The 27,904-nt window shown below is 35.8% G+C and overlaps 1 protein-coding gene across 4 annotated transcripts in view; it reads left to right on the top strand.

Moving 5' to 3' along the window:
- SYCP1 (synaptonemal complex protein 1) overlaps positions 1–27,904 on the top strand; it is a 188,026-nt gene that overhangs the window by 53,584 nt on the left and 106,538 nt on the right. For all 4 annotated transcript variants that reach the window (XM_077119795.1, XM_077119793.1, XM_077119794.1 and 1 more), the window contains 3 exons: positions 1,666–1,760; positions 2,233–2,417; positions 3,675–3,742. In XM_077119795.1, coding sequence (XP_076975910.1) covers positions 1,666–1,760; positions 2,233–2,417; positions 3,675–3,742 — 348 coding nt within the window. The remainder of the gene's footprint in view (positions 1–1,665; positions 1,761–2,232; positions 2,418–3,674; positions 3,743–27,904) is intronic.

Genomic DNA, 27,904 nt, shown 5'->3' with positions numbered 1-27,904 from the left:
GTTATATAACCTGTTTCTATTCTTTTAGTGGTTACTACCAGAGATTACAACATGAAGAGATTACTCATTAAAGTGGAAAGTTAGTCCTTTACTTTATACCAATTCAGAATGGGATGTTTTAAAAGTGTACACCTGAAATATCATTCTGTTGCCTAATACCCTTCATTGTTTTTCATGTTTTTCATGACTTACAGAGCATGAAACTGTAAGCAAATCATATAAATCCTGTTATGATATTTCTTTGTTATATTTCTAATCATAACTGCCATGACTCTTCTCACATACTTTGTCTCATCTTACTAAAATAAACTTCCTCTAGATCTTAGGATGTGTTATGCTAACTGTTACATACATTTTTGCCTTTCTACATGCTCTTTGACCTGCCTGTGATATTTTCTTCCACAACTCCCAGTTCTCTTGCTAATTCCTACTGTTTTTCAAATGCTTCAACTCACTTGTCACTTTCTGGAAACCTTCCTTTGTACTTCCCTCTATTTTTGCTTCCTCTTACCTTGAATCCTCATATATCTGTATTTGGCTTCAGTTCGCCTCTGTGTATTATCCCCAGAGCGTCTAGTGACTCTCTCTATAAGCACTTATTGCTTGTTTTTCTGCCTGCCCTGTTATATTGTAAGCACCTTTATCAGTAAAGCCCAGTTTCTAGCATGTGTCACCATTACTATCATTATAATATGGCAGTTAACATTCATTGACTATATGCTAAATACTGTGGTTAAGCACTGCATTGCATTTTCTTGCTTGATCCTGACAGGATCCTTTGAAAATAACTATGGCAAAAATATCATGGCCAAGACCAGGTAGCTAGTAAAAGGGAATAGTATAATTTGAATCCAGGGCAGATCATGAACTTCTTTTAGTGTTTTTATGAGATTTAGAAATGAATACATGTGGACGGTAGAACAGTGACTCAGTGGCAGAATTCTTGCCTGCTAAGCCAAAGACCCGGGTTTGATTCCTGGAGCCTGCCCATACCAAAAAAAAAAAAAAAAAAGAATGCATGCAACAGCACTTAGTAAATATTCAGTAAACATTAGGTATTAAGTGGAGTCATTGCTTTCTTCATAGTTTAATATTATAAATGAAGAATTGTAACATTTATGAAATTTAACAATCAAAATAGACAAAAACAATAAATAAAATTTGAACAGTTCCACCATTAGTAGATAAATTACTTTGAATATTTTAGTGGGTATCCTTACCTTTTTTCCTGTATTGTTTACATCAATATTGTTTTTAACCTGCCAGTTTTAGTCCATGATACTTTAGAACACCTGTCCAAATTAACATTCAGTTATTAACATCTATATAATCATTTTCAGTGACTATATGGCAAACCATTATATGCATTTACCTCCATAATTTAATCAATTCCCTAATGGATATCTAGGATTCCATTTTTTGCTGTTATAAAAATGCTGCAGTCATAACCTTTATGTATTCATCTTTGAGTACTTGGGACATAACAGTCTTGAAAATAATCCATTACAATTGATAATGACCAATATCAGTACACCTACATTTGTGTAATTCTTCCTCATTTTGGAGTATCCAATGGAGGAAAAGAATGATTGTTATAAATAACAGTTTTTTTCTTAGTGTGTATTTTCTATCGAGTGCTACCTTTTCTGTAACTTTCTCTGTTAGAATTACAGAATGAAAACTTAAAAGACTCAAAAGAGAAGCAGGATCATTTGACATCAGAACTAGAAGACACTAAAATATCTTTGAAAAGAAGTGAGGTATGATTTAAAAATAATTAGTGTGTAATAAATCTCACACTATCAATTGGTCAACAATTGTTTATTGAATATTAATTTTGTGTACAAGGATCTGGAGTGTCAAATAGAGAAGAAGTAAACCAGTCTGCAAAATGCTTATAGTTTAATTAGGGACACTGGATAAAAACACATAAAAAGTATAACTAAAGCATAAGACTATGCCAAATACCAACAGAATGATTCAGGCATTGAAGAGCTATAATTGTTATAAGAGTTGAAAGAACACTGTGGAGTGGATTGGCTAGGAAGACTTTACTGGAGGAGTTGGGATTATAGGTGGGCTTTGGAGAACTGGTGAATTGAAATAAAAGTAGTAGGTGGGCATTCCAGATTGGTTAGAGGATTAGGAAGCAGAAAATTCACAGAAGCACATGAGTTCAGCTGTTCTTTCTTAAGGCTTAAAGTCATTTGTTTTGTACTTTATTTCAATTAGACTACTCACAAGGCTTTAGAGGAAGAGTTACAGATAGCAACAAACGCAATATATCAGCTCACTGAAGAAAAAGAAGCTCAAATGGAAGAATTTAATAAAGCTAAAACTGCTCATTCATTTGTGGTTACTGAACTTAAAACTACTATCTGCAATTTGAAAGAATTATTGACAACAGAAGAGCAAAGGTAAAAATATTTCTGAATTAGCTGCATAAAAATAATTTACCTCTAATATTCAGTGCCATTTTATTCATTTTCAACTGACTTTTAGTTCCTATAACAATTATAACTAAGTCTCTTAATATGTAAGGTAGGAATAGATTTTAAAAGTTTCTAATGGATAAGAAGGTATCTTAAAGAAAGATCGCATGCATGCTTTGCCGTAGAGTCCAGTTATGTAGACAAACTCATATGAGCTGATGCAGTATAATTTCATTATAATTAATATATATTAATGGTATTATATATATTATAATAATGTATATATATAATTAATGGAATTATAGATTATTAAACTCATAGAAATAATTTCTTAGGCCATGTATTTGCTTTACTGGGTTCTGCAAACTTCTTTCTGATTTTCGAATTTAGCCTGGTGTAGAGTAGGTATTCAAACATATTTGTTGAATTCATGGGTGAATAAATTAATGACTAAGACTAATCATATAGAAAATAAACTTATTCATCTGTATTTCATCTAGATAGAAGTCTGAAACTTGAGTGTTAAAGACTTTAAAGACTCTATTTTTTACTAATTTATATTAAGGAAATATCCATATAATGCTATGTTATGAGACCTGGGTAATTATTTTTGTTTTATTAACATCGGGGTTAATTAAGTCTGGTAGCTCTCATGAAGAGAGAGGAAGAAGTTCCTCTGTGAAGTCATGGCCTGGGCCTTGCATATTTCTTCTCCACTGCTCATGTGTGGTGAAATAAGAAAATTTAGCTTTTTGAGATCCCCTAATCTTATATATTCTTGATTGATTTATCTTGGCAAGATTCTTAAGATGTTATCTGTTCCAATTACCTCAGTTTTGTAGATGAGGAAATAGAAAACTAGGAAATAAAACAAATTGCAAAAGTTCTCGTGTTTATATTGTTCCTAAGGCTGAATTCAGTGTAACAGTAGTTACCTACTCAGTTTCTTTTGTAGTTATGAAATGGTTTAATTGATTTTCAACAATAGCTAAGAGACAAAATTATGAACATAAGTCTTAGGGTTTTATGTAGATGAAATTGATATGCAATTATATATTTATAATAGTGATAATTTATTTTAGAATATCACAATAATTGGGACATAGTGGGTACCCAATAAATGCTTATTGAGTGGATGAATCTATGCTAAGATATATTAATTGGTGAATTATACCAATTTTAGTTACTAGATGAATTTTGACTAAACGAATATTTTGTATTGTAAAATAATATATTTTCAAGATTGGGAAAAAATGAAGATCAATTGAAAATACTTACCATGGAGCTTGAGAAGAAATCAAGTGAGCTGGGTAAGATTTAGAGAACAACATGAGTACTTTGATAATATTGTGATTATAAAATCTTAAAACACTATTTCAGAATAAAATAAAACTTCTCTGCCATATGCCAATAGTGATTTTTTGATAATTGTGTTTATTCAATTTTTAGAAAATAGAAAATTTAAACCTTAAGAAAGACTTTGTTTCGCTTTGTAGTTCACAGAATCCTACAAGTATAAGGAACCCAAGAGATGTTTTGTAGTCTATTTTCCTTATTTTCAGACTCAGGGTCTTACAGATTCTTAGTGGAAAATGTCTTTTATAGTTTATAATTGAACTTTAAAATTTCATTGCTTGTTCATGTTGGATTATGAACTCTTGATAGGAAAATGTGATCTTATTTTCCAATATGGCATTGTTAATATTCTGCAACTTTCATGGCCAAGAGAGAGAGAAATTCTATAATTATTTTGTGAATTTATAACCATTTAGTTCTAATTCTAATAATTACGTGTCACATCAGAAGAAGAGAATTAAAAAGATATAAAATATTATTTTCCCAATTAAAATATTCATGACTTGACTGCTGTTTCCCTAGAATATGTCTATAACTTTCCATAAGCTTTAACCTTAGCTCTGAAGACTTGTACAGTTAAAATTCTTGCAACTAAGATTGTCTAGTGCTGCAGTATTTGCTTTGCAAAATTTTCCACAGATAGAATATTTGGTTGAACTTTTGAACGATATTTATGGTTTTTCTTTTGCAATACTTAGTTTTCCACTAAATTAACAATTTTAGCCAAAATTGTACTATCCAATGGTAAATATTTTTATTTAATTAGTGTTACCTTACATTAGAATAATTGTAGATGAATATCTTATCTAATGTTTTAATCTTCCTTCCAAGCAATAAGGTGGGGTTTTAAATCACTGCTTATATATTTTTTCTTTAGAATTGTTCCATTAAATTTAGTTAATTAAGGAATAATTTTGGTCCTCAAAATATCTTTAATGGTTATTTATTTATTACAATTTAGTATAACAATGAAATGTAAGTGACTATTTGTTATATTAAAAATTCAAAATGATTTTTAAATAATAGAGCAATAAATTCAGACAGTTGAATAAGGAACTCTAGAACTGTAATATGCTACTATGTGTGTTTCTTAGCATTGCTTAGATGTTGTGGGAATATATACCAGAAGTGAAATACCATGCATTTGAGAAATCTGATTATTGTGAAAGAAAGATTAAATACATTAAACTGTTAGAGAATGGTGTGCAAAATGAGAGGGGTGAGCAACAATTCCATTAGGGTAAGCAAAGAAAATATTAAAACTTGTATTTATTTTTACATGTTATTAATGTTTCCTATCGTACTACAAATTTTATACATTTAGGTAAATATATAACAGTGTATCTCATATTTTATACATTTATGTATTTGGGGTGGATGCTCACAAATTTCTTATTGATGGAAGTGTGTTCGTGCTAATACCAGGAGGAAGCTAGAGGTCAGTGTGGACTGTGGAGTTGGGAAAAGTTTCATAAAAGATGTAGATTTTGAAAGTAGCTTTTAAGGGATAGAGATGCTTTGTATGCTTAGGAGAGTAGCATTAACAGTGGCAAAGATACTTAATTTTTTTCCTTCTTTGCCTAATAGAATTTTCAAAACCAGAAATCTTGGAAGTTACTTGCTATCCTTCCTTCTCTCATACCTGTCATTTCTAATTGGTTATCCAGTGCTGTCACCTCTAACTCTTATTATTTAACTTGTAGAAACTAAATAATTTGGATTTTTAACCCTTCTGATATTGTCTCTTTTTCTTTGATCCCACTATACTTCTACTTACTTGCTTTGTCTTTTCTTTAGTAATCTTCTTTCTTACTGCAGTAACCCTCATTCTTATTGCTTTGTTTTTTCACTACACTTGATATTCTTCTTTAATGTTATTTTCTTATTCTTACATCTAAGTTAGCATGTTCTTTTATCTGTCTTTACCATCCCCTCAGTAGTCACAATCATTGACTTAACCTAGGACCACTTTGTATTTATGCGTTGTGCAGGTGTAGCCTGCTTTACCCCTTATGTCTTACCCCTTATGTCTTGATTTCATGTCCGGATCAAACATCTCTGACCCATGCTGTTTTTTTTTTTTTTTTTGATTTATATATATTTTTTTATTAATTAAAAGAATTAACAAAACAATTAGAAATCATTCCAATCTACATATACAATCAGTAATTCTTAATAACATCAGAGTTGCATATTCATCATTTCTTAGTACATTTGCATCGATTTAGAAAAAGAAATAAAAAGACAACAGAATAAGAATTAAAACAATAATAGAAAGAAAAAAAAAACAAAAACAAAAAAGCTATACCTCACATGCAGCTTCATTCAGTGTTTTAACATAATTGCCTTACAATTGGGTAGTATTGTGCTGTCCATTTCTGAGTTTTTATATCCAGTCCCGTTGTACAGTCTGTATCCCTTCAGCTCCAATTATCCCTTCTCTCTCTTTTTTTTTTTAATTAATGGAAAAAAAGAAATTAACCCAGCATTTACAGATCATACCATTCTACATATGCAATCATTAATTCTTAACATCATCACATAGATGCATGATCATCGTTTCTTAGTACATTTGCATTGGTTTAGAAGAACTAGCATCATAACCGAAAAAGATACAGAATGTTAATATAGAGAAAAAAATAAAAGTAATAATAGTAAAATCAAAACAAAACAAAACAAAACAAAACAAAAACCTATAGCTCAGATGCAGCTTCATTCAGTGTTTTAACATGATTACTTTACAATTAGGTATTATTGTGCTGTCCATTTTTGAGTTTTTGTATCTAGTCCTGTTACACCGTCTGTATCCCTTCAACTCCAATTGGCCATTATCTTACCCTGTTTCTACCTCCTGCTGGACTCTGTTATCAAGGACATATTCCAAATTTATTCTCGAATGTCTGTTCACATCAGTGGGACCATACAGTATTTGTCCTTTAGTTTTTGGCTAGACTCACTCAGCATAATGTTCTCTAGGTCCATCCATGTTATTACATGCTTCATAAGTTTATCCTGTCTTAAAGCTGCATAGTATTCCATCGTATGTATATACCACAGTTTGTTTAGCCACTCTTCTGTTGATGGAGATTTCGGCTGTTTCCATCTCTTTGCAATTGTAAATAACGCTGCTATAAACATTGGTGTGCAAATGTCCGTTTGTGTCTTTGCCTTAAGTCCTTTGAGTATATTCCCAGCAATGGTATTGCTGGGTCGTATGGCAATTCTATATTCAGCTTTTTGAGGAACCGCCAAACTGCCTTCCACAGTGGTTGCACCATTTGACATTCCCACCAACAGTGGATTAGTGTGCCTCTTTCTCTGCATCCTCTCCAGCACCTGTCATTTTCTGTTTTGTTGATAATGGCCATTCTGGTGGGTGTGAGATGATATCTCATTGTGGTTTTGATTTGCATTTCTCTAATGGCCAGGGACATTGAGCATCTCTTCATGTGCCTTTTGGCCATTTGTATTTCCTCTTCTGATAGGTGTCTGTTCAAGTCTTTTTCCCATTTTGTAATTGGGTTGGCTGTCTTTTTGTTGTTGAGTTGAACAATCTCTTTTTTTTTTTTTTTCTCCTTTTTTTTTTATTAATTAAAAAAAGAATTAACAAAACAATTAGAAATCATTCCAATCTACATGTACAATCAGTAATTCTTAATAACATCACATAGTTGCATATTCATCATTTCTTAGTACATTTGCATCGATTTAGAAAAAGAAATAAAAAGACAACAGAATAAGAATTAAAACAATAATAGAAAGAAAAAAAAACAAAAACAAAAAACCTATACCTCACATGCAGCTTCATTCAGTGTTTTAACATAATTGCATTACAATTGGGTAGTATTGTGCTGTCCATTTCTGAGTTTTATATCCAGTCCCGTTGTACAGTCTGTATCCCTTCATCTCCAATTATCCCTTCTCTTTTTTTTTTTTTTTTTTAATTAACGGAAAAAAAGAAATTAACCCAACATTTAGAGATCATACCATTCTACACATGCAATCATTAATTCTTAACATCATCACATAGATGCATGATCATCATTTCTTAGTACATTTGCATTGGTTTAGAAGAACTAGCAACATAACCGAAAAAAGATATAGAATGTTAATATAGAGAAAAAAATAAAAGTAATAATAGTAAAATCAAAACAAAACAAAACAAAACAAAAACCTATAACTCAGATGCAGCTTCATTCAGTGTTTTAACATGATTACTTTACAATTAGGTATTATTGTGCTGTCCATTTTTGAGTTTTTGTATCTAGTCCTGTTGCACAGTCTGTATCCCTTCAGCTTCAATTACCCATTGTCTTACCCTGTTTCTAACTCCTGCTGAACTCTGTTACCAATGACATATTTCAAGTTTATTCTCGAATGACCGTTCACATCAGTGGGACCATACAGTATTTGTCCTTTAGTTTTTGGCTGGATTCACTCAGCATAATATTCTCTAGGTCCATCCATGTTATTACATGGTTCATAAGTTTATCTTGTCTTAAAGCTGCATAATATTCCATCGTATGTATATACCACAGTTTGTTTAGCCACTCTTCTGTTGATGGAGATTTTGGCTGTTTCCATCTCTTTGCAATTGTAAATAATGCTGCTATAAACATTGGTGTGCAAATGTCCGTTTGTGTCTTTGCCCTTAAGTCCTTTGAGTAGATACCTAGCAATGGTATTGCTGGGTCGTATGGCAATTCTATATTCAGCTTTTTGAGGAACCGCCAAACTGCCTTCCACAGTGGTTGCACCCTTTGACATTCCCACCAACAGTGGATAAGTGTGCCTCTTTCTCCGCATCCTCTCCAGCACTTGTCATTTTCTGTTTTGTTGATAATGGCCATTCTGGTGGGTGTGAGATGATATCTCATTGTGGTTTTGATTTGCATTTCTCTAATGGCCAGGGACATTGAGCATCTCTTCATGTGCCTCTTGGCCATCCATATTTCCTCTTCTGAGAGGTGTCTGTTCAAGTCTTTTTCCCATTTTGTAATTGGGTTGGCTGTCTTTTTGTCGTTGAGATGAACAATCTCTTTATAAATTCTGGATACTAGACCTTTATCTGATATATCATTTCCAAATATTGTCTCCCATTGTGAAGGCTGTCTTTCTACTTTCTTGATGAAGTTCTTTGATGCACAAAAGTGTTTAATTTTGAGGAGTTCCCATTTATTTATTTCCTTCTTCAGTGCTCTTGCTTTAGGTTTAAGGTCCATAAAACCGCCTCCAGTTGTAAGATCCATAAGATATCTCCCAACATTTTCCTCTAACTGTTTTATGGTCTTAGACCTAATGTTTAGATCTTTGATCCATTTTGAGTAACTTTTGTATAGGGTGTGAGAGATGGGTCTTCTTTCATTCTTTTGCATATGGATATCCAGTTCTCTAGGCACCATTTATAGAAGAGACTGCTCTGTCCCAGGTGAGTTGGCTTGACTGCCTTATCAAAGATCAAATGTCCATAGATGAGAGGGTCTATATCTGAGCACTCTATTCGATTCCATTGGTCGATATATCTATCTTTATGCCAATACCATGCTGTTTTGACCACTGTGGCTTCATAATATGCCTTAAAGTCAGGCAGCGTGAGACCTCCAGCTTCGTTTTTTTTCCTCAAGATGTTTTTAGCAATTCGGGGCACCCTGCCCTTCCAGATAAATTTGCTTATTGGTTTTTCTATTTCTGAAAAATAAGTTGTTGGGATTTTGATTGGTATTGCATTGAATCTGTAAATCAATTTAGGTAGGATTGACATCTTAACTATATTTAGTCTTCCAATCCATGAACACGGTATGCCCTTCCATCTATTTAGGTCTTCTGTGATTTCTTTTACCAGTTTTTTGTAGTTTTCTTTGTATAGGTCTTTTGTCTCTTTAGTTAAATTTATTCCTAGGTATTTTATTCTTTTAGTTGCAATTGTAAATGGGATTCGTTTCTTGATTTCCCCCTCAGCTTGTTCATTACTAGTGTATAGAAATGCTACAGATTTTTGAATGTTGATCTTGTAACCTGCTACTTTGCTGTACTCATTTATTAGCTCTAGTAGTTTTGTTGTGGATTTTTCCGGGTTTTCGATGTATAGTATCATATCATCTGCAAACAGTGATAGTTTTACTTCTTCCTTTCCAATTTTGATGCCTTGTATTTCTTTTTCTTGTCTAACTGCTCTGGCTAGAACCTCCAACACAATGTTGAATAATAGTGGTGATAGTGGACATCCTTGTCTTGTTCCTGATCTTAGGGGGAAAGTTTTCAATTTTTCCCCATTGAGGATGATATTAGCTGTGGGTTTTTCATATATTCCCTCTATCATTTTAAGGAAGTTCCCTTGTATTCCTATCTTTTGAAGTGTTTTCAACAGAAAGGGATGTTGAATCTTGTCAAATGCCTTCTCTGCATCAATTGAGATGATCATGTGATTTTTCTGCTTTGATTTGTTGATATGGTGTATTACATTAATTGATTTTCTTATGTTGAACCATCCTTGCATACCTGGGATGAATCCTACTTGGTCATGATGTATAATTCTTTTAATGTGTTGTTGGATACGATTTGCTAGAATTTTATTGAGGATTTTTGCATCTATATTCATTAGAGAGATTGGTCTGTAGTTTTCTTTTTTTGTAATATCTTTGCCTGATTTTGGTATGAGGGTGATGTTGCCTTCATAGAATGAATTAGGCAGTTTTCCCTCTATTCAATTTTTTTGAAGAATTTGAGGAGAATTGGTACTAATTCTTTCTGGAACGTTTGGTAGAATTCACATGTGAAGCCATCTGGTCCTGGACTTTTCTTTTTAGGGAGCTTCTGAATGACTAATTCAATTTCTTTACTTGTGATTGGTTTGTTGAGGTCATCTATGTCTTCTTGAGTCAAAGTTGGTTGTTCATGTCTTTCCAGGAACCCGTCCATTTCATCTAAATTGTTGTATTTATTAGCGTAAAGTTGTTCATAGTATCCTGTTATTAACTCCTTTATTTCTGTGAGGTCAGTAGTTATGTCTCCTCTTCCATTTCTGATCTTATTTATTTGCATCCTCTCTCTTCTTCTTTTTGTCAATCTTGATAAGGGCCCATCAATCTTATTGATTTTCTCATAGAACCAACTTCTGGTCTTATTGATTTTCTCTATTGTTTTCATGTTTTCAATTTCATTTATTTCTGCTCTGATCTTTGTTATTTCTTTCCTTTTGCTTGCTTTGGGATTAGTTTGCTGTTCTTTCTCCAGTTCTTCCAAGTGAACAGTTAATTCCTGCATTTTTGCCTTTTCTTCTTTTCTGATATAGGCATTTAGGGCAATAAATTTCCCTCTTAGCACTGCCTTTGCTGCATCCCATAAGTTTTGATATGTTGTGTTTTCATTTTCATTTGCCTCGAGGTATTTACTAATTTCTCTTGCAATTTCTTCTTTGACCCACTCGTTGTTTAAGAGTGTGCTGTTGAGCCTCCATGTATTTGTGAATTTTCTGGCATTCCGTCTATTATTGAATTCCAACTTCATTCCTTTATGATCCGAGAAAGTGTTGTGTATGATTTCAGTCTTTTTAAATTTGTTGAGACTTGCTTTGTGACCCAGCATATGGTCTATCTTTGAGAATGATCCATGAGCACTTGAGAAAAAGGTGTATCCTGCTGTTGTGGGATGTAATGTCCTATAAATGTCTGTTAAGTCTAGCTCATTTATAGTAATATTCAGATTCTCTATTTCTTTATTGATCCTCTGTCTAGATGTTCTGTCCATTGATGAGAGTGGGGAATTGAAGTCTCCAACTATTATGGTATTTGTGTCTATTTCCCTTTTCACTGTTTGCAGTGTATTCCTCACGTATTTTGGGGCATTCTGGTTTGGTGCGTAAATATTTATGATTGTTATGTCTTCTTGTTTAATTGTTCCTTTTATTAGTATATAGTGTCCTTCTTTGTCTCTTTTAACTGTTTTACATTTGAAGTCTAACTTGTTGGATATTAGTATAGCCACTCCTGCTCTTTTCTGGTTGTTATTTGCATGAAATATCTTTTCCCAACCTTTCACTTTCAACCTATGTTTATCTTTGGGTCTAAGATGTGTTTCCTGTAGACAGCATGTAGAAGGATCCTGTTTTTTAATCCATTCTGCCAATCTATGTCTTTTGATTGGGGAATTCAGTCCATTAACATTTAGTGTTATTACTGTTTGGATAATATTTTCCTCTGCCATTTTGCCTTTTGTATTATATATATCATATCTGACTTTCCTTCTTTCTACACTCTTCTCCATACCTCTCTCTTCTGTCTTTTCGGTTCTGACTCTAGTGCTCCCTTTAGTATTTCTTGCAGAGCTGGTCTCTTGGTCACGAATTCTTTCAGTGACTTTTTGTCTGAGAATGTTTTAATTTCTCCCTCATTTTTGAAGGACAATTTTGCTGGATATAGGAGTCTTGGTTGGCAGTTTTTCTCTTTTAGTAATTTAAATATATCATCCCACTGTCTTCTAGCCTCCATGGTTTCTGTTGAGAAATCTACACATAGTCTTATTGGGTTTCCCTTGTATGTGATGGATTGTTTTTCTCTTGCTGCTTTCAAGATCCTCTCTTTCTCTTTGACCTCTGACATTCTAACTAGTAAGTGTCTTGGAGAACGCCTATTTGGGTCTAATCTCTTTGGGGTGCGCTGCACTTCTTGGATCTGTAATTTTAGGTCTTTCATAAGAGTTGGGAAATTTTCAGTGAAAATTTCTTCCATTAGTTTTTCTCTTCCTTTTCCCTTCTCTTCTCCTTCTGGGATACCCACAACACGTATATTTTTGCGCTTCATATTGTCCTTGAGTTCCCTGATACCCTGTTCAAATTTTTCCATTCTTTTCCCGATAGTTTCTGTTTGTTTTTGTAATTCAGATGTTCCATCCTCCAAATCACTAATTCTATCTTCTGTCTCTTTGAAGCTATCATTGTAGGTATCCATTGTTTTTTCTATCTTTTCTACTTTGTCCTTCACTTCCATAAGTTCTGTGATTTGTTTTTTCAGTTTTTCTATTTCTTCTTTATGTTCACCCCATGTCTTCTTCATGTCCTCCCTCAATTTATCGATTTCGTTTTTGAAGAGGTTTTCCATTTCTGTTCGTATATTCAGCATTAGTTGTCTCAGCTCTTGTATCTCATTTGATCTATTGGTTTGTTCCTTTGACTGAGCCATATTTTCAATTATTTGAGCGTGATCTGTTATCTTTGGTTGGCGTCTGCGCATTTAGACAGATTTCCCTGGGTATTGGATCCAAAAGTTTGGAAGATTTTTCTGTGAAATCTCTGGGTTCTGTTTTTCTTATCCTCCCCAGTAGGTGGCGCTCGTGGCACACGTTTGTCTGCGGGTCCCACCAGTAAAAGGTGCTGTGGGACCTTAAACTTTGGAAAACTCTCGCCGTCCGGGAGGTTTGCTAGCCGAAGCGACTTGAGCAGGCCCGGGGTCCGAACGCAGGGAGGGTTGCTGGCCGCCGCAGCCCGGGAACGAGCCCGTCTGAATTTCCTAGTCGGCCCTGGGCGACAAGCGTGGCGGGAGGGCGCCAGCGGCAGCGGCCCACCCGGGAGAGTGTACGTTCCCCGGGAGTCACGGGTTTGGAAGGGGCCTCCCCCACCCGTTACCGTTCTCCACGGCCTGGGGATTTCCGATCCAATTCTCTCAGTTGGTCCGGGGGGCTGCATGTGGTGTGGGCGCCAGCCACCTTGGTTTCAGGGGACCGCCTCTCCAATTCTCCCAGCTGGCCCGGGAAGGGGGAAGGCAGTGACTCCGGCCGCTTGCCACCCCGCCCGGTGAGGCCCGCGCGCCTCGGTGATCTCACCCGAGCTGCTTCTCTCAGCCAGCCAGCCGTTCCAGGATGGGGTACGCTGTCTTTTTTTTATCTCTGTTGTGGCTTTGGGCGCTTTCTGTATCGTTTCTACTCCCCTAGTAGCTGTCCTGGAGAAGAAACTAAGATCCGCGCGTCTTACTAAGCCGCCATCTTCCAGGAAGTCCTGCTGTTTTGGCTAAAGGTATCAAAATGCAATATACAAGAAATGGGTTGGCTTTTAACAATGGGGATTTCTTAATTTACAAGCCTACAGTTCTTCAGACATGAAAAATGTCAAAATTAGGACGTCAACAGGCCTTCTCTGAAGACTGACTGCCGGTGAGCATGGGCTCCTCTGTCACGTAGCAAGACGCATGGCAATATCTCCTGGTCCTTCTCTCCCAGATTTCATTGCTTCCAGCTTTGGGTTTCAGTGGCTTCTTTTCAGTTTCTCTAAGGCTTTTTCTGTGAGCTTCTCTTAATTTCATCTCTTAGCTTCTGTGTATGTTTCATTTTCTTATAAAGGACTCCAGTAGATGATTAAGACCCACCTTGATGAGGTGAGTCAGATTTCATTGGAAATAACCTAATCAAAAGGTCTTACATAAATGGTCTTACATACACAGAACATATTAAAAGAATTTGACCTTTTCTGGAGTACACACACGTTCAAACCACCACACATACTCATTGCAGTCTTCCTATTTCCAGTTTTGTTAACCTTAATCCATTTTCTGCATTGCTACTAGAGGTTTCCTTTGAAAATATCAATATAATTATTCTGTTTGCAAATTGAAGTACCATCTCCTTACCTGAGTTCATTAGATATCAGCTGTCTTTTCATTGCTTATTTAAAGAGTAAGGGTTGTGCATACCACGTTAGTTAAAACCAACCATACTAAGAAATCTTTGTCCAATAATTTTTTCCAAGTTTATTTTTTAACTTGATAATATGTTTGCTCTGCCTCTTCATGTGTCTCCCATCTTCAGTTTAGTCTAGTATTGCCCTAACCAGATCTTACTTTTGTGATCATTTTTCTGAATCTGTACCCATCTTTGCTCTCAGTCTATTTATGTGACATATTCTCCCTCTGTTGCCTTTGATTTAATTACACACACACACACCACACACACACGCAGACATTGTTTTGGTTTGGTACAGCTGACAAAATACAATATATCAGAAATGGATTGGGTTTTATAATGGGGTTTTATAAGCTCACTAGGTTACAGTTCTGAGACCAAGAAAAATGTCCAAATTAAAGTATCAGCAGGGCAATACCTTATCCTCAAAAACTGGCTGCCAGAAATCCTGAGCTTCTATGTTACATGAGCAAGTACCTGGGAACTTTTTCCCCCAGGTTTTGTTGCCTTTAGCTTCTGGTTCAGTGGCTTCCTCTCTCAGACTTTGTGTATGTCCTTGCCTCTCAGCTTCTCTGACTGTCTTAGCTTCTCTAGGTATTTCTCTCAAGTTTTTGTGTATCCTTTATCCTCTTATAAAGCACTCTAGTAAAAGGATTAAGACCATCTTGAATGAGGTGGGTCATGTCTCAACTGAAATAACCTAATCAAATGGTCTCACCCACAATAGGTCTATACCCATTGGAATGGATTAAAAGAACATGCTCTTTTCTGGGGTATGTAAACAGCTTCAAACCATCTCTTCCCTCTCTCACCCTACCCCCCCCCCACCCACCCACTGTAATAACTATTGAATTAAGATTTATATTATGCTTATTCCTTCATTTAGTAAGTATTTTTTGAACATACTATACACTAGACATGATATTAGATATAGATATCTAATGAGGAAGGTAACAGATATGGTCTTTGTTCTCATGAGGTTTGCACTCTGCTTGGGGAGGCATATAAAATAAATAATCACAAAAATATTTAATTATAATTTGAGGAAGTGTTATGAGGGAAATGAAAATAATTCAATGTAAGAAAATAACAAGGTCTAATTTAGCTTTGGTGGTCAGGGATGACCTTCAGCTGATATCTAAAAATTGAGTGAGATTTAGCTAAGTAATGTGGGGATTGAGAGAGTTTTTCAGTCAGAGGGAAAAACATGTAGAAATGCTCTGAGGTGCAAAGGAATTTGTTTCATTCAGTGATTGAATGAAAGCCTTTGTCACTGAATGTAAGAAGTGATATGGGAATGGAAATGAAATGAATCTGAGACGATAAGGGCCTAATTAGGTGGGGCCCAAGGAAAGAAACTTTGATTTTGTTTTAACAAAGAAAAATAAACAAAGGATTTTAAGTAGAGGAATAACATGGTCTGTTATGTAAAGGATCATTGTAGCATCTGTGTGGCAGATAAATTTGGTTGTATGTGTGGAATGGTAGTAGTGAGGAAAAGACTAGAAGTGCAGAGATGAGACTGGAGGCATTCAAATGGTCCAGACATGAGTGAGTATCTTTTAAAAGTGAAATCATGTCACATCTCTTCTACTAGCATTTGGTGAACCCATTAATGTGAGAATATTTGTGTTTCTTTAGCTCTGATAATTTTTCTTCTGTTATTTCCTCCCTTCTATGTCATTGTTCTCTCATTTTGAAAGTTCTTATAGGTAGATTTGGGAAAAACTGGATTTATCCTTCATGTCTTAACTTTCCCTTCCACCTTTTTGTTCCTTTTTTTTTTACATTAAAAAAATGTAAACAGTTTTAAATAAAACACACCATACAATCCATCCTAAGCGTACAGTCAGTGACTCTTGATATAATCACAGAGATGCATTTACCCTGTGCTAGTTTGAAACTATTACGTACTCCAGAAAAGCCATGGTCTTTATCGTAATCCATTCTTGTGGGGTAGACTTTTTTTTTGGATGAGATCTTTTTATTAAGCTGTTTCCATGGAGATGTGACCCACCCAAGTATGGGTGAGACCTTTTGATTAGATGGTTTCCATGAAGATCTATTTCTACCCATTCAAGGTGAGTCTTAATCTGCTTACTGGAGTCTTTTAAAAGGGAACCAATTTGGCAAAAGCTCAGAGCTGACACAGAGACTTTGGGAAATGCAAAAAAAAAAAAAAAAAAAAAAAAAAAGAGAAAGCCCCAGGGAAGCTGTTCGAAACCAGAAGCCTAAGGACCAGCAGATATCAGCCATGTGCCTTCCCAACTAATAGAAATGTTCCAGATGCACAGGCCTTGCTTGAGTCAAGACACCTTTCTCTGGATGCCTTAGTTTAGACATTTTTATGATTTTAGAACTGTAAACTTGTAAAGTAATAAATCCCCTTTATAAAAGCTAACCCATTTCTGGTATATTGCACTTAGGCAGCACTAGCAAACTAAAATACACACCCCACAGTCAATATCAGAATGTTCTCATTTCTCCTGAAAGAAAAGATCTCATACTCTTCACATACCCCTTTTATTGACATTTTACTTTGATATAGGTTACAATTAATGAGAGAGTATTACAGTGTTGCTGTTAATTATAGACCTTACGTCGTATTAATTTTATTTTCCCATATACCATCCTATTATTAACAGCTTTTAATAATGATGTACATTCAGTCTAGTTCATGTAAGAACTTTCTTGCACTTGTACAATTAAACACCATCATCTTCCACCCTTAGGCTTGCTAAGTTAAACAGTCCCAGTTTTTATCCTATAGCTTTCCTCCTTGTGACCATACTTTCTACCATACTTACATTCAGCTTTGTTACTTATACTTAATGGTATTCTGCTACCATCACACAGTATTGTGCTATTCATTATTGAACCTTTGCAATCAATCTTTTAAAATATTCTGTACTCCTTAAACATCAATTGCCTAATCTCTACCCTCTTTCAATCTGAAAATCTCTGCTCTCAAATTTAACTCCCAGAGTTTGCTCATTATGGTTAGTTCATATTAGTGAGAACATCCAGTGTTTGTCTTTTTGTTTCTGGTTTATTTCACTCAGCATAATGTCCTCAAGGTTCATCCATGTCATTGCATGTATCACGACTTCATTCCTTCTTACAGCTACAAAATATTCCAGTGTGTGTATATAGCACAGTTTACCTATCCACTCATCAGTTAATGAACACTTGGGTTGCTCCCATCCATGAGCAGTCATAAATAATGCCACCATAAATATCGGTGTGCAAATGTCTATATGTGTCCCTCTTTCTGTTCTTCTGAGTATATACCTAGAAACAGGATTGCTGGATCATATGCATTTATGTACTTAGCTTTTGGAGGAACTGCCAAACTGCCTTCCAGAGTGGCTGCACCATTCTACATTACCACTGACAGTAAATGTGCCTGTCTCTCCACATCCTCTCCAGCACTTATAGTTTCTGGCTTTTTTTAATTGGTTTTATTTACACACCATACAATCTATCCTATCCTAAGTGTACAGTCAGTGGCTGTTGGTATAATTACATAGATATGCATTCACCACCACAAATACTACAAGAACATTCCCATTCTGAAAAAAAAATGACATGCTCCTAATATACCCCTATTATTGATATTTAGCTTTTGTACAGTGCCTTTGTTACAACTAAAGGATGAATGTTACAATATTACTGTTTAATTATAGATCTTAGTTTGCATTTATTATATTTTTCCCTATTACTAACATCTTATAATTGTGATGTACATTTGCTCTAGTTCATGTAAGAACTTTGTTACATTTGTACAATTCATCACCATCATCATCCTCTGTAGGTTTCACTAAGTTATATAGTCACAGTGCTTATCCTCTAGCTTTCCTCATAATCATAAATGACCCTACCCTTCCTCTTTCAATCATAGTTATACTCAGCTTTAATTACACTTACAGTATTGTGCTATCTTCACACAGTGTTGTGCTATATATTACTGAACATTTACAATTAACCTTATTAAATATTCTGTACTCCTTAAGCATTAATCACTCACTCTCTACCCTTTCTCTATTTGCTGAAAATCTATGCTCTTAAATTTAACTCTCAGAGTTTGCTCATTACAGTTAATTCATACTAGTGAGACCATACAGTATTTATCCCTTTGTTTCTAGCTTATTTTGGGATAAAACACTCATTTGATCATGATATATAATTCTTTTAATGTGCTGCTAGATTTGATTTCCAAGAATTTTGTTGAGGATTTTTACATCTATATTAATTACAGAAATTTGTCTGTAATTTTCTTTTCTTGTATCTTTGTCTTGCTTTGGTATTAGGGTGGTTTTTGCTTTATAGAATGACTTATGTAGTATTCCCTCCTCTTCAAATTTTGGAAGTATTTGAGCAGTATTGGTATTAAGTCTTATTGAAATGCTATAGAATTCATCTGTGAAGCAAACTGGTTCTAGAATTTTCTTTCTTAGGAGATATTTGAGAACTGATTCAATCTCTTTACTTGTGTTTGGTTTGTTGAGGTCTTCAGTTTCTTCTAGAGTCAATGCTGGTTGTTCATGTGTTTATAGGAAGTTGTCCATTTCATCTAAGTTGTCTAGTTTGTTGATTCATAGTTGGTCCTAGTATCCTCTTAGGATCTCTTTTATTTCTGTGGGCTCAGTATTAATGTCCCTCTTTCCATTTCTGATTTTATTTATTTGCATCTTCTCTCATTTTTCTTTTCCCCTAGCTAAGAGTTCATCAATTTTACTGATATTCTCAAAAGTACCAACATCTGGTTTTGTGGATTTTCTTTTTTTTTCTGGTTCTCAATTGCATTTATTTTTGCTCTGACCTTTGTTATTTCTTTCCTTCTGTTCCCTTTGGGGCTAGTTGCTGTTCTTTTAATAGTTCTTCCAGGTATGCTATTAAGTCTTCAATTTTTGCAGTTTTTTATTTTCTAATATTGGCATTTAGGGCAATATATTTCCCTCTCATCACTGACTTCACTGCATCCCATAACTTTTTTAAAACATAAATTTATTGAGATATGTACAATCCATACAAAGTATAAAATAAGTGGTTCACAGTATCATCACATAGTTGTGCATTCATCACTGTAATCGTTTTAGAACATTTGCATTTCTCCAGAAAAGGAAATTAAAGTAAAAAGTAAAAGCCTAAATATCAATATTCCTTACTCCTCCCTCTTACTGGCCACTAGTATTGTACTCTACCCTGTTTTAAGACTTACAATAGAGATAGGTTAACTAAGACAGTGTAACATTGCCAAGTATATATATATATATCTACATATATAGAAAAATCTATATGAGTTAGTGGTAACAGTCATTTGTTAAATCCTAATTTCTCAGTTACACCTCTTTCCTCTCATTTGGTCTCTCTTTCATTCTTCAGGGATATCTGGGCAATGACCATTTCAGCTTCATGCTTGAAGGTAGTATTGATCTTGTGTGGTAGAGGAATGAAACTGGTTGATGCTCTTGGAGAAACTTGTACCCTGGGTTTCAGGGCATGTTTGGCATAGGATCAATCTGGAGGCCTTAAATTTCTGAAAAAATAAGCTTGTTAAGTAAAGCTTTTATAGAGACTTAAATAGAGCCCAGGGTCCTCCTTAGGGTTCAGGAATACTGTTGGTTAAGGTTTAGCATACCATGGTAGTCTGCAACATCTGGCTAAACCTTGCATATGAGTAATCTCCAAAATGGCCTCTTGACTCTATTTGTAATCTTTTAGCCACTGAAATTTTACTTTGTATTATATCTCTTCCCCTTATGGTCAAGAAGCCAGGGCCAGGCTCATCCCTGGGAGTCATATCCCACATTGCCAGGGAGACTTATACTCCTAGGAATCATGACCCATGGAAGGGGGAAGGGGAGTGAGTTTGTTTGAAGAGTTGATTTAGAGAGACCACAACTGAGCAACAAGAGAGTTTCTCTGGGGGTGACTCTTAAGCATAATTATATGCAGGCCTAACTTCGCCATTGCAGGAATAAGTTTTATAAGGGCAAGCCTCAAAATCAAGGGCTTGGCATACATCACGATTTTTCCAGTTGGGGAATTTTAATAGTTCCACGTTTTTCTCCAGTCCCTCAAGGGGACTTTGCAAATACTTTTTTTATTTTCTGCCCAAAATACTCTGGAATGTGTCTGGATATTACATTAACCTGTACAGAATAATACAATCTCATTACCTATTCTAGGTTCCATGTAATTAGGTTGTTTAAAGAAACTGTCCGGAAAAGTTCAATTAGATAATGTGCTGTAGAAAATAAAAATTTTTCACCAAATAAATGTCTCTTCCTTTGGTCTCACACAGAAGTTGAAGTTTGAAAATACAGACGATATCATCCTTTACCTGTATTCTTTTTTTTTTTTAACATGGGCAGGCACTGGGAATCGAACCCGGGTACTCTGGCATCACAGACAAGTATTCCTGCCTGCTGAGCCACCATGGCCCGCCCCTTTACCTGTATTCTTGACCTTAGTCCTAACTAGATTAGCTAATTGGAGTCTTTATATCTCTAATTGGGGTCGATCTCTTTTTCAACTTTTTAAACAGTGGGTTTATGGCATAATGCTGACTTTCAGAGCTACAGAACTCTAATTCTGAGTCTCAGGTGTCACATAGAAACCCAATGTTCTAGGGAACTACCAGGTTATGCACAAAGAACACAGCATCTCAGAATTGAGAAGTAACAGTTAAACTCATAAATAGATGTGACTGCTATAAGAGCTTACAATCCAGAAACCTTTACAGTGAGTCTTTATTTGAATATTCTGTACTCCTTCACCATCGATTGCCCAATCTCTGCCTACTTTCTATCCCCTGAAAACCTATATATTCAAATTCACTTCTCAGAGTTTCCTCACTATAGTTAGTTTATATTAGTGAGACCATACATTATTTGTTCTTCTGTTTCTGGCTTATTTCACTCAACATAAGGTCCTCAAGGTTCATTAATCTAGTTGCATTTTCATTCCATCCTGTAGCTGCTTGATATTCCATCATATGTATACACCATGGTTTGCTCTTCTGTTCATCAGTCAGTGTACCTTTTGGTCATATCCATCCATTGCAAATCTTGAATAAAGCTTCCATAAACACCAGTGTACAAATACCTCTTTGTGTCCCTGCTTTCAGTTCTTCCAAGGTTTTGACTAATAATGGGGTTGCAGGATCATGTGGCAATCTTATACTTAGCCTGCTGTGGAACCACCACACTGCCTTCAAGAGGATCAGCACCATTCTACTTCCTTATTAAGAGTAAATAGGTATATCTCTCTCTACAAATCTTGCCCAGCACTTGAATCCATTTGTTTATTATTTAAATGGTTTTTATCCACATACCATACAATTCATCCTAAGTGTGCATTCAGTGGTTCCTCGAATAATCACACAGTTATGCATTCACCACCACAGTTTATATGAGAACATTTCTATTTCTTCTGCAAAAAAAAAGAAGAGAGGGAAAGAAAAACAAAATGAAACAAAACAACAACCACCAAAATTCCATACTTTATGACATTTAGCTTTGGTATATTGTCTTTTTAACAGTTAATGAAAGAACATTACATTGTTACTGTTAAACATTGACTCTAGTTTGCATTAATTGTATTGTTTCCATATACCAACCTGTTTTTAACACCTTGCCATGGTGATGTTCAATTGTACTCCAAGTAAAAACTTTCTTGTATTTGTACACCGTCATTGTCCATTCTAGGTTTTACTGTGTTACACAGTCCCAATTTTTATCCTCTGTCTTTCCTTCTGGTGTCATACATGTCTATAACCTTCCTCTTTCAACCATACATTCAACTTTGTTCATTATACTTACAATGTTGTGCAACTATCACATAGTATCATGCTATCCATTTCTGAATCTTTTATAGGCAATCTTGTTGAACATTCTTTACTCCTTTAATATCAAGTGCCCAAACTCTAGCCTCTTTCCATTGCCTGTGTTCTCAACTTTATAAGTCTCAGAGTTTGCACATTATAGTTCATTCATATTAATGAGAACATATAGTATTTGTCCTTTTGTTTCTGGTTTATTTTTAAAAAAATATGTTTATTGAAAAACCTACACACACATACAGTCTGTACATGGTGTACAATAATGAATCACAATGTCATCACATAATCGTGCATTCATCACCACGATCATTTTTAGAATATTTGCATTGCTCCAGAAAAAGAAAAAAACTCATATATACCATACCCTTTACCCCTCCCTCTCATTGACCACTAGTGTTTCCATTACCCAATTTTTTTAAATCCCTTATACACCGTATTATTTATTTATTTTTTAACCATAATTTTTTACTCATCTGTCTATACCCTGGATAAAAGGAGCATTAGACACAAGGTTTTCACAATCACATAGTCACATTATAAAAGGTATATCATTATACAATCATCTTTGAAGGATCAAGGCTACTGGAACACAGCTCAACAGTTTCAGGAATTTCAGCCACTCTAATACACCATAAGCCAAAAAGGGATATCTGTATAATGCATAAGAATAATCTTCAGGATAACCCCTCTGTTTCAAATGTCTGAGCCACTGAAACTTTATTTTGTCTCATTTCTCTCTTCCCCATTTTGGTCGGGAAGGCTTTCTCAGTCCCATGATGCCAGGTCCTGGTGAATCCTGGGACTTCTGTCCCACGTTGCCAGGGAAATTTACAGCCCTAGGAGTCATGTCCCACATAATGTTGAGGACAGTGAACTTCACCTGCTGAGTTGCCTTAGAGAAAGAGGCCACATCTGAGCAATAAAAGAGGTTGTCTGGGGGTGACTCTTAAGCATAATTATCAGTAGTCTTAGCTTATCCTTTGCAGGAATAAATTTCATAGTGGTGAACCCCAAGATTGGGGGCCCAGCCTGTTGATTTGGTTGTCCCCATTGCTTGAGAAAATATCAGAAATTTTCCAAATTGGCAGATTGAATATTTCCTGCTTTCTCCCCAGTCTCCCAAGGAAACCTTACAAATACCTCTTTATCCGCTCCCCAGATTTCTCTAGGATATATCAGGTCGTCACACTAATCTGTACAAATCAAAAGGATTTCATGTCCTGTTCAAGACTCCATATACATATGGTGTTCAGCTAAACTGACCATACAAATTAGGTAATGCGCTACCGAAAATATAAATTTTGTACCAAATAAATATCTCTCCCTTTGGTCTCACACAGAAGTTGAAGCTTTAAAATATGAATGATATCATCCTTTACCCTGTATTCTAATATACATTAGTCCTATCCAGATCAGCTTCATTTATATCTCTAGTTGAAGTCTGATCCATTTTTCAAGTCTTTGAACAGTTCTGTATGGGGTAGTGCTGACTTTCATAGCTTCAGAGCTCTAACTCTGAGTCTCAGGTGTGACATAAATTTCTGGGAATGACTAGGTTATATACAAACATTTCAGTATTTCAGAATTTGGAAATAACAGTTACAACTCCTGAATTTCTGTGACGCTCTAAGAGCTTACATTCTAGGACCTTTTACAATAGGCCCCAACCAATAACCCATGTTCTCAAGTTCAGCTCACTGAGTTTTTATATTATAGTTAGTCCATATGAGTGAGGCATGATAATATTTGTCTTTTTGTACCTGACATTTCATTTGACATACAGTCCTTAAGATTCATCTACTTAGTTGCATGCCTCACAACTTCTTTCCTTCTTGCAGCTGTTCAGTAGTCCATTGTATGTATGTACCACAGTTCTCCCTTTCATTCTTCTGTTTCTGCCTTATTTTGCTCAACATAATATCCTCAGGGTTTATCTACATTGTTTTATGCTTAATGACTTTATTGTGTCTTGCAGTTGTGTAATATTCTGTCGTATGTACATACCACAGTTTGTTTATCCTCTTCACTGTTGGTGAATATTTGGCCTGTTTCCAACTCTTTGCAGTTGTGAATAATGCCACTATAAACATCAGGGTGCAAATGTCTGTTTGTGTCATTGCTTTCAATTCCTCTGTGTATATACCTAGTAATGGGATTACTGCATCATGTGGCAATTCTATACTTAGCTTCCTGAGGAATGCTAACCTGCCTTCCAGAATGGTTGCACCATCCTGCAGTCCCAATAGTGAAAGAATGTATCTGTTTCTCCACATCCTCTCCAGCTCCTTTTCCCCTCTCTTCTGGGACACCCATAAACTGTATATTCCTGCACTTCATAATGTCATTCAATTCCCTGAGACCCTGCTCAAATTTTTCCATTGTTCTTGTAAACTTCAGATGTCTTATCCTTTAGTTTGCGGATCCTTTCTTCTGCCTCTTCAAATCTGCTGTTATATGTCTCCATTGCATTTTCTATCCCTTCTATTGTGCCTTTTCCTGTAAGTTTAGTTGTTTTTTGCATAATTCTGAATTCTTCGTTATACTCACGAGGTGTCTTCTTTATATCCTTCATCTCTTTTGTCACATTTTCCTTCATCTTGTTGAATTTGATTAGAAGATTTGTGTGAACATCTTTAAGTAGTTCTTTCAACTTCTGTATTTCATCTGAAGTTTTAGTTTGTTCCTTTGAGCCATATCTTTGGGTTTTTTAGTGTGGCCTGTGATTTTTGCTGGTGCCTGGGCATCTGATTTTCTTGATTAGTTTATTCTGGAATTTGTTTTCTTCTTCGTGCCTAGGTTTTCTTTTGATTGGTTTTGTGCTTAACTCTTCTTTGAGACTTGGTTTAATTTATTATAGACCTTTAGAGTGACTTATATTTAAATGATCAGAATTTTTTCAACTCTTACTGTTCTGATTCCATATATGGAATGATTTTTTAAATTGCCATAATTGTGCAGTTGTTTCATCCCCAGGGAAAAAGCTTCCTCTCCCTCTTCCTTCTTAGAGTATGTTGATCTGTTCTGTTTCTGTTTGATATGCCTTGATATGTTTTTTTTAATGCATTTTTATTGATAAATATTATATATTCACATACCATGTAATGTCCTACACAGAAGATGGTGCTCTTCAGCCCACTGCTCCCTATAAGCCTAAGGTGGTACTGTGCCTTAGCTGACCCCACCTCTGCCCAGGTGAGACAGAGGCTAAGGGAAAGCTATTTGAAACTTTGTTTTTCTAGCTCCTGTGGTTAGAATTTGCTAAATAATAGCCACCTCCTGTACTGGACCTTATACCCTCCTTTTCTTGGGGAAGAGCTATCCTTCTGCCCCCTGTTCCCTGCTTGCCAGAAAAGTTACTGTGACTCTCAAGTAGCCTCCCCTTCTGCCCCTCCTGGTGATTGATTGTCACAAAGACTGAGCACCGCTTTTTTGTGGGTTGAATTTATTGCTGATATCCCAGGCCCTAGAATCTCAGTTCTCTAAATTACAGCTGCCACTTACCCTTTTCTTTGGGAAGAGCTGTTGTTCAACAGCCTTGTCTCCACTGCCTGAGGTGTTACTGTGTCTCTGTCAATACTACTTCCACCTTGACTGGTACAGGATTGAAAGAAGGACTGCTATCTTCTTTCTTTTCTTTGAAAGAAAAGAAATGTAGCTGTTCTCAGAGCTGGAATCCAGCACCATGGCTTTACCAATCAAGAGCTGGAGTTGGTGCATGGTCCTGTCTCACTTTTTTCTTGGGGTAGAGCTGTACTTCATCACACTGAGCTCAGCCACCTCCAGAAGCCTATGTCTTTCCATTTGTCTGATTCCTCCTGTGCTGGTTTGAAAGGAGGTCTGCCCCCTAGAAAAGCCATGTTTTAAACAAAATCCCATTTCATAAAGGTAGAATAATCCCTATTCAATACTGTATGTTTGTAACTGTAATCAGATCATCTCCCTGGATGATGTGATTTAGTCAAGAGTGGTTGTTAAACTGGATTAGGTGATGACATGTCTCCACCCATTTGGGTGGGTCTTGATTGGTTTGTTGGAGTTCTATAAAAGAGGAAATGTTTTGGAGAACGGGAGATTCAGAAAGAGCAGCACCACAAAACAGAGTCCAGAGAAAGCTAGCATATGACGCTGTGTCTGCCATGTGCCCTTCTAGCTGAGAGAGAAACTCTGACTGTGTTTGCCATGTACCCTTCCATTTGAGAAAGAAACAGTGAACTTCATTGGCCTTCTTGAACCAAGATCTTTCCCTGGATGCCTTTGATTGGACATTTCTATAGACTTGCTTTAATTGGGACATCTCCTCGGCCCTAGAACTGTAAACTGGCAACTTATTAAATTCCCCCTTTTAAACGCCTTTCTGTTTCTGGTATATTGCATTCGGGCAGCTAGCAAACTAGAACACCTCCCCTGCTGGGAGTGGAACTGGGCTGAAAAAGAACCTGCTGGTTTCTTTCTTACTTGCTTGTGTTGTAAATTTATCTGTGCTTGGAGTTGGTATCCAGCAGCCTGAATTCATTAGTCAAAAGCCACAGTTGGTGCCTGGCTCAGTCCTCCTCTTCCTGATCATAGGTGAGAGGGCTTCTTTTTCCCATCTGGGAGTGACTCCCAAGTCCACCTGTCATGTCAGTGGGGGATGGGCACTGGCCTCCACAGCATGGAAATATTTACTCACAGTTCTTTACCCCGATTTATCAGTCTTATTTTTCTGCTCATTCCTGACTGGTGTATGATGTGCATCTGGTCTCTGGAGCCCCCCAGACAGTTTCTGGCTATGTACTAGTGCCCTGGAGAGTGGACTAAATCCTAGAACTCCCTATGGCACTATCTTCCTTCTACTTAATCTTTGTTTTTTCTCCCTGAATTTGGGGAAATTTTTTTGGCTTCTCCCTTGCTAATTCAATCTTTAGTTGTGTGTCTATTTTGCTATTTTTAACATCTCAGTTGTTAACTTTTAAATTTCCAGGAGTGCTAACTGATTTATTTCATGGGTATAGTGTCCTGTTGGAACATGTTAAACTTGGAAAAATATCTGCTTCTGTTTGCTCTATTGATACTTTTCTCCTTGAATTTCAGTTCTGTTCTTTGAGTTTTGTGCCTTTCTTTCATGGTTTCACTTTTCTTTAGAAATGGTTTGTTCTTGATTGATTACTTGTCCAAGTATTTGAGACTTTCTATTGACTTACATGTATATTATGTTTTGATTCTTCTTATTAGGGGAGAGATGGGAGAGGCTGTAATGAAGGATGAACTTGGTAGCTTGTCTTTCGCATGTAATGGATTTCTCTCTTGCCTAGGGATCATGTAGCTATTTGAGGCATTTCCATGTACCTTTGACCCTGATTTCCAGAATCCTTGCTTTAAAGATTTCCAGAATCCTTACTTTAAATAGAGGTGGGCAGTGTGGTGGTAGATGTGTCATAGGTCTAGTTCCTTCACATAGCCTTCATCGAATTAATTTGATTTCCCCCCAAGAATTCCTCAACTTTCTGTTTTTTTTAGTGGTAGTTTTTCTTGTTATGTTGTTATTGTCCTTTTGTATTGTTATATATTTTTATTTTGGTGTTTTCTGATTTTATGGTATTGAATGAAAAGAGTAGAAACATTC

This window comes from Tamandua tetradactyla, chromosome 11, assembly GCF_023851605.1.
Source record: "Tamandua tetradactyla isolate mTamTet1 chromosome 11, mTamTet1.pri, whole genome shotgun sequence".
Classification (NCBI taxonomy): Eukaryota; Metazoa; Chordata; class Mammalia; order Pilosa; family Myrmecophagidae; genus Tamandua; species Tamandua tetradactyla.
Note: the sequence above shows the minus strand (reverse complement) of the source record. Positions and strands in the feature narration are given on the sequence as shown.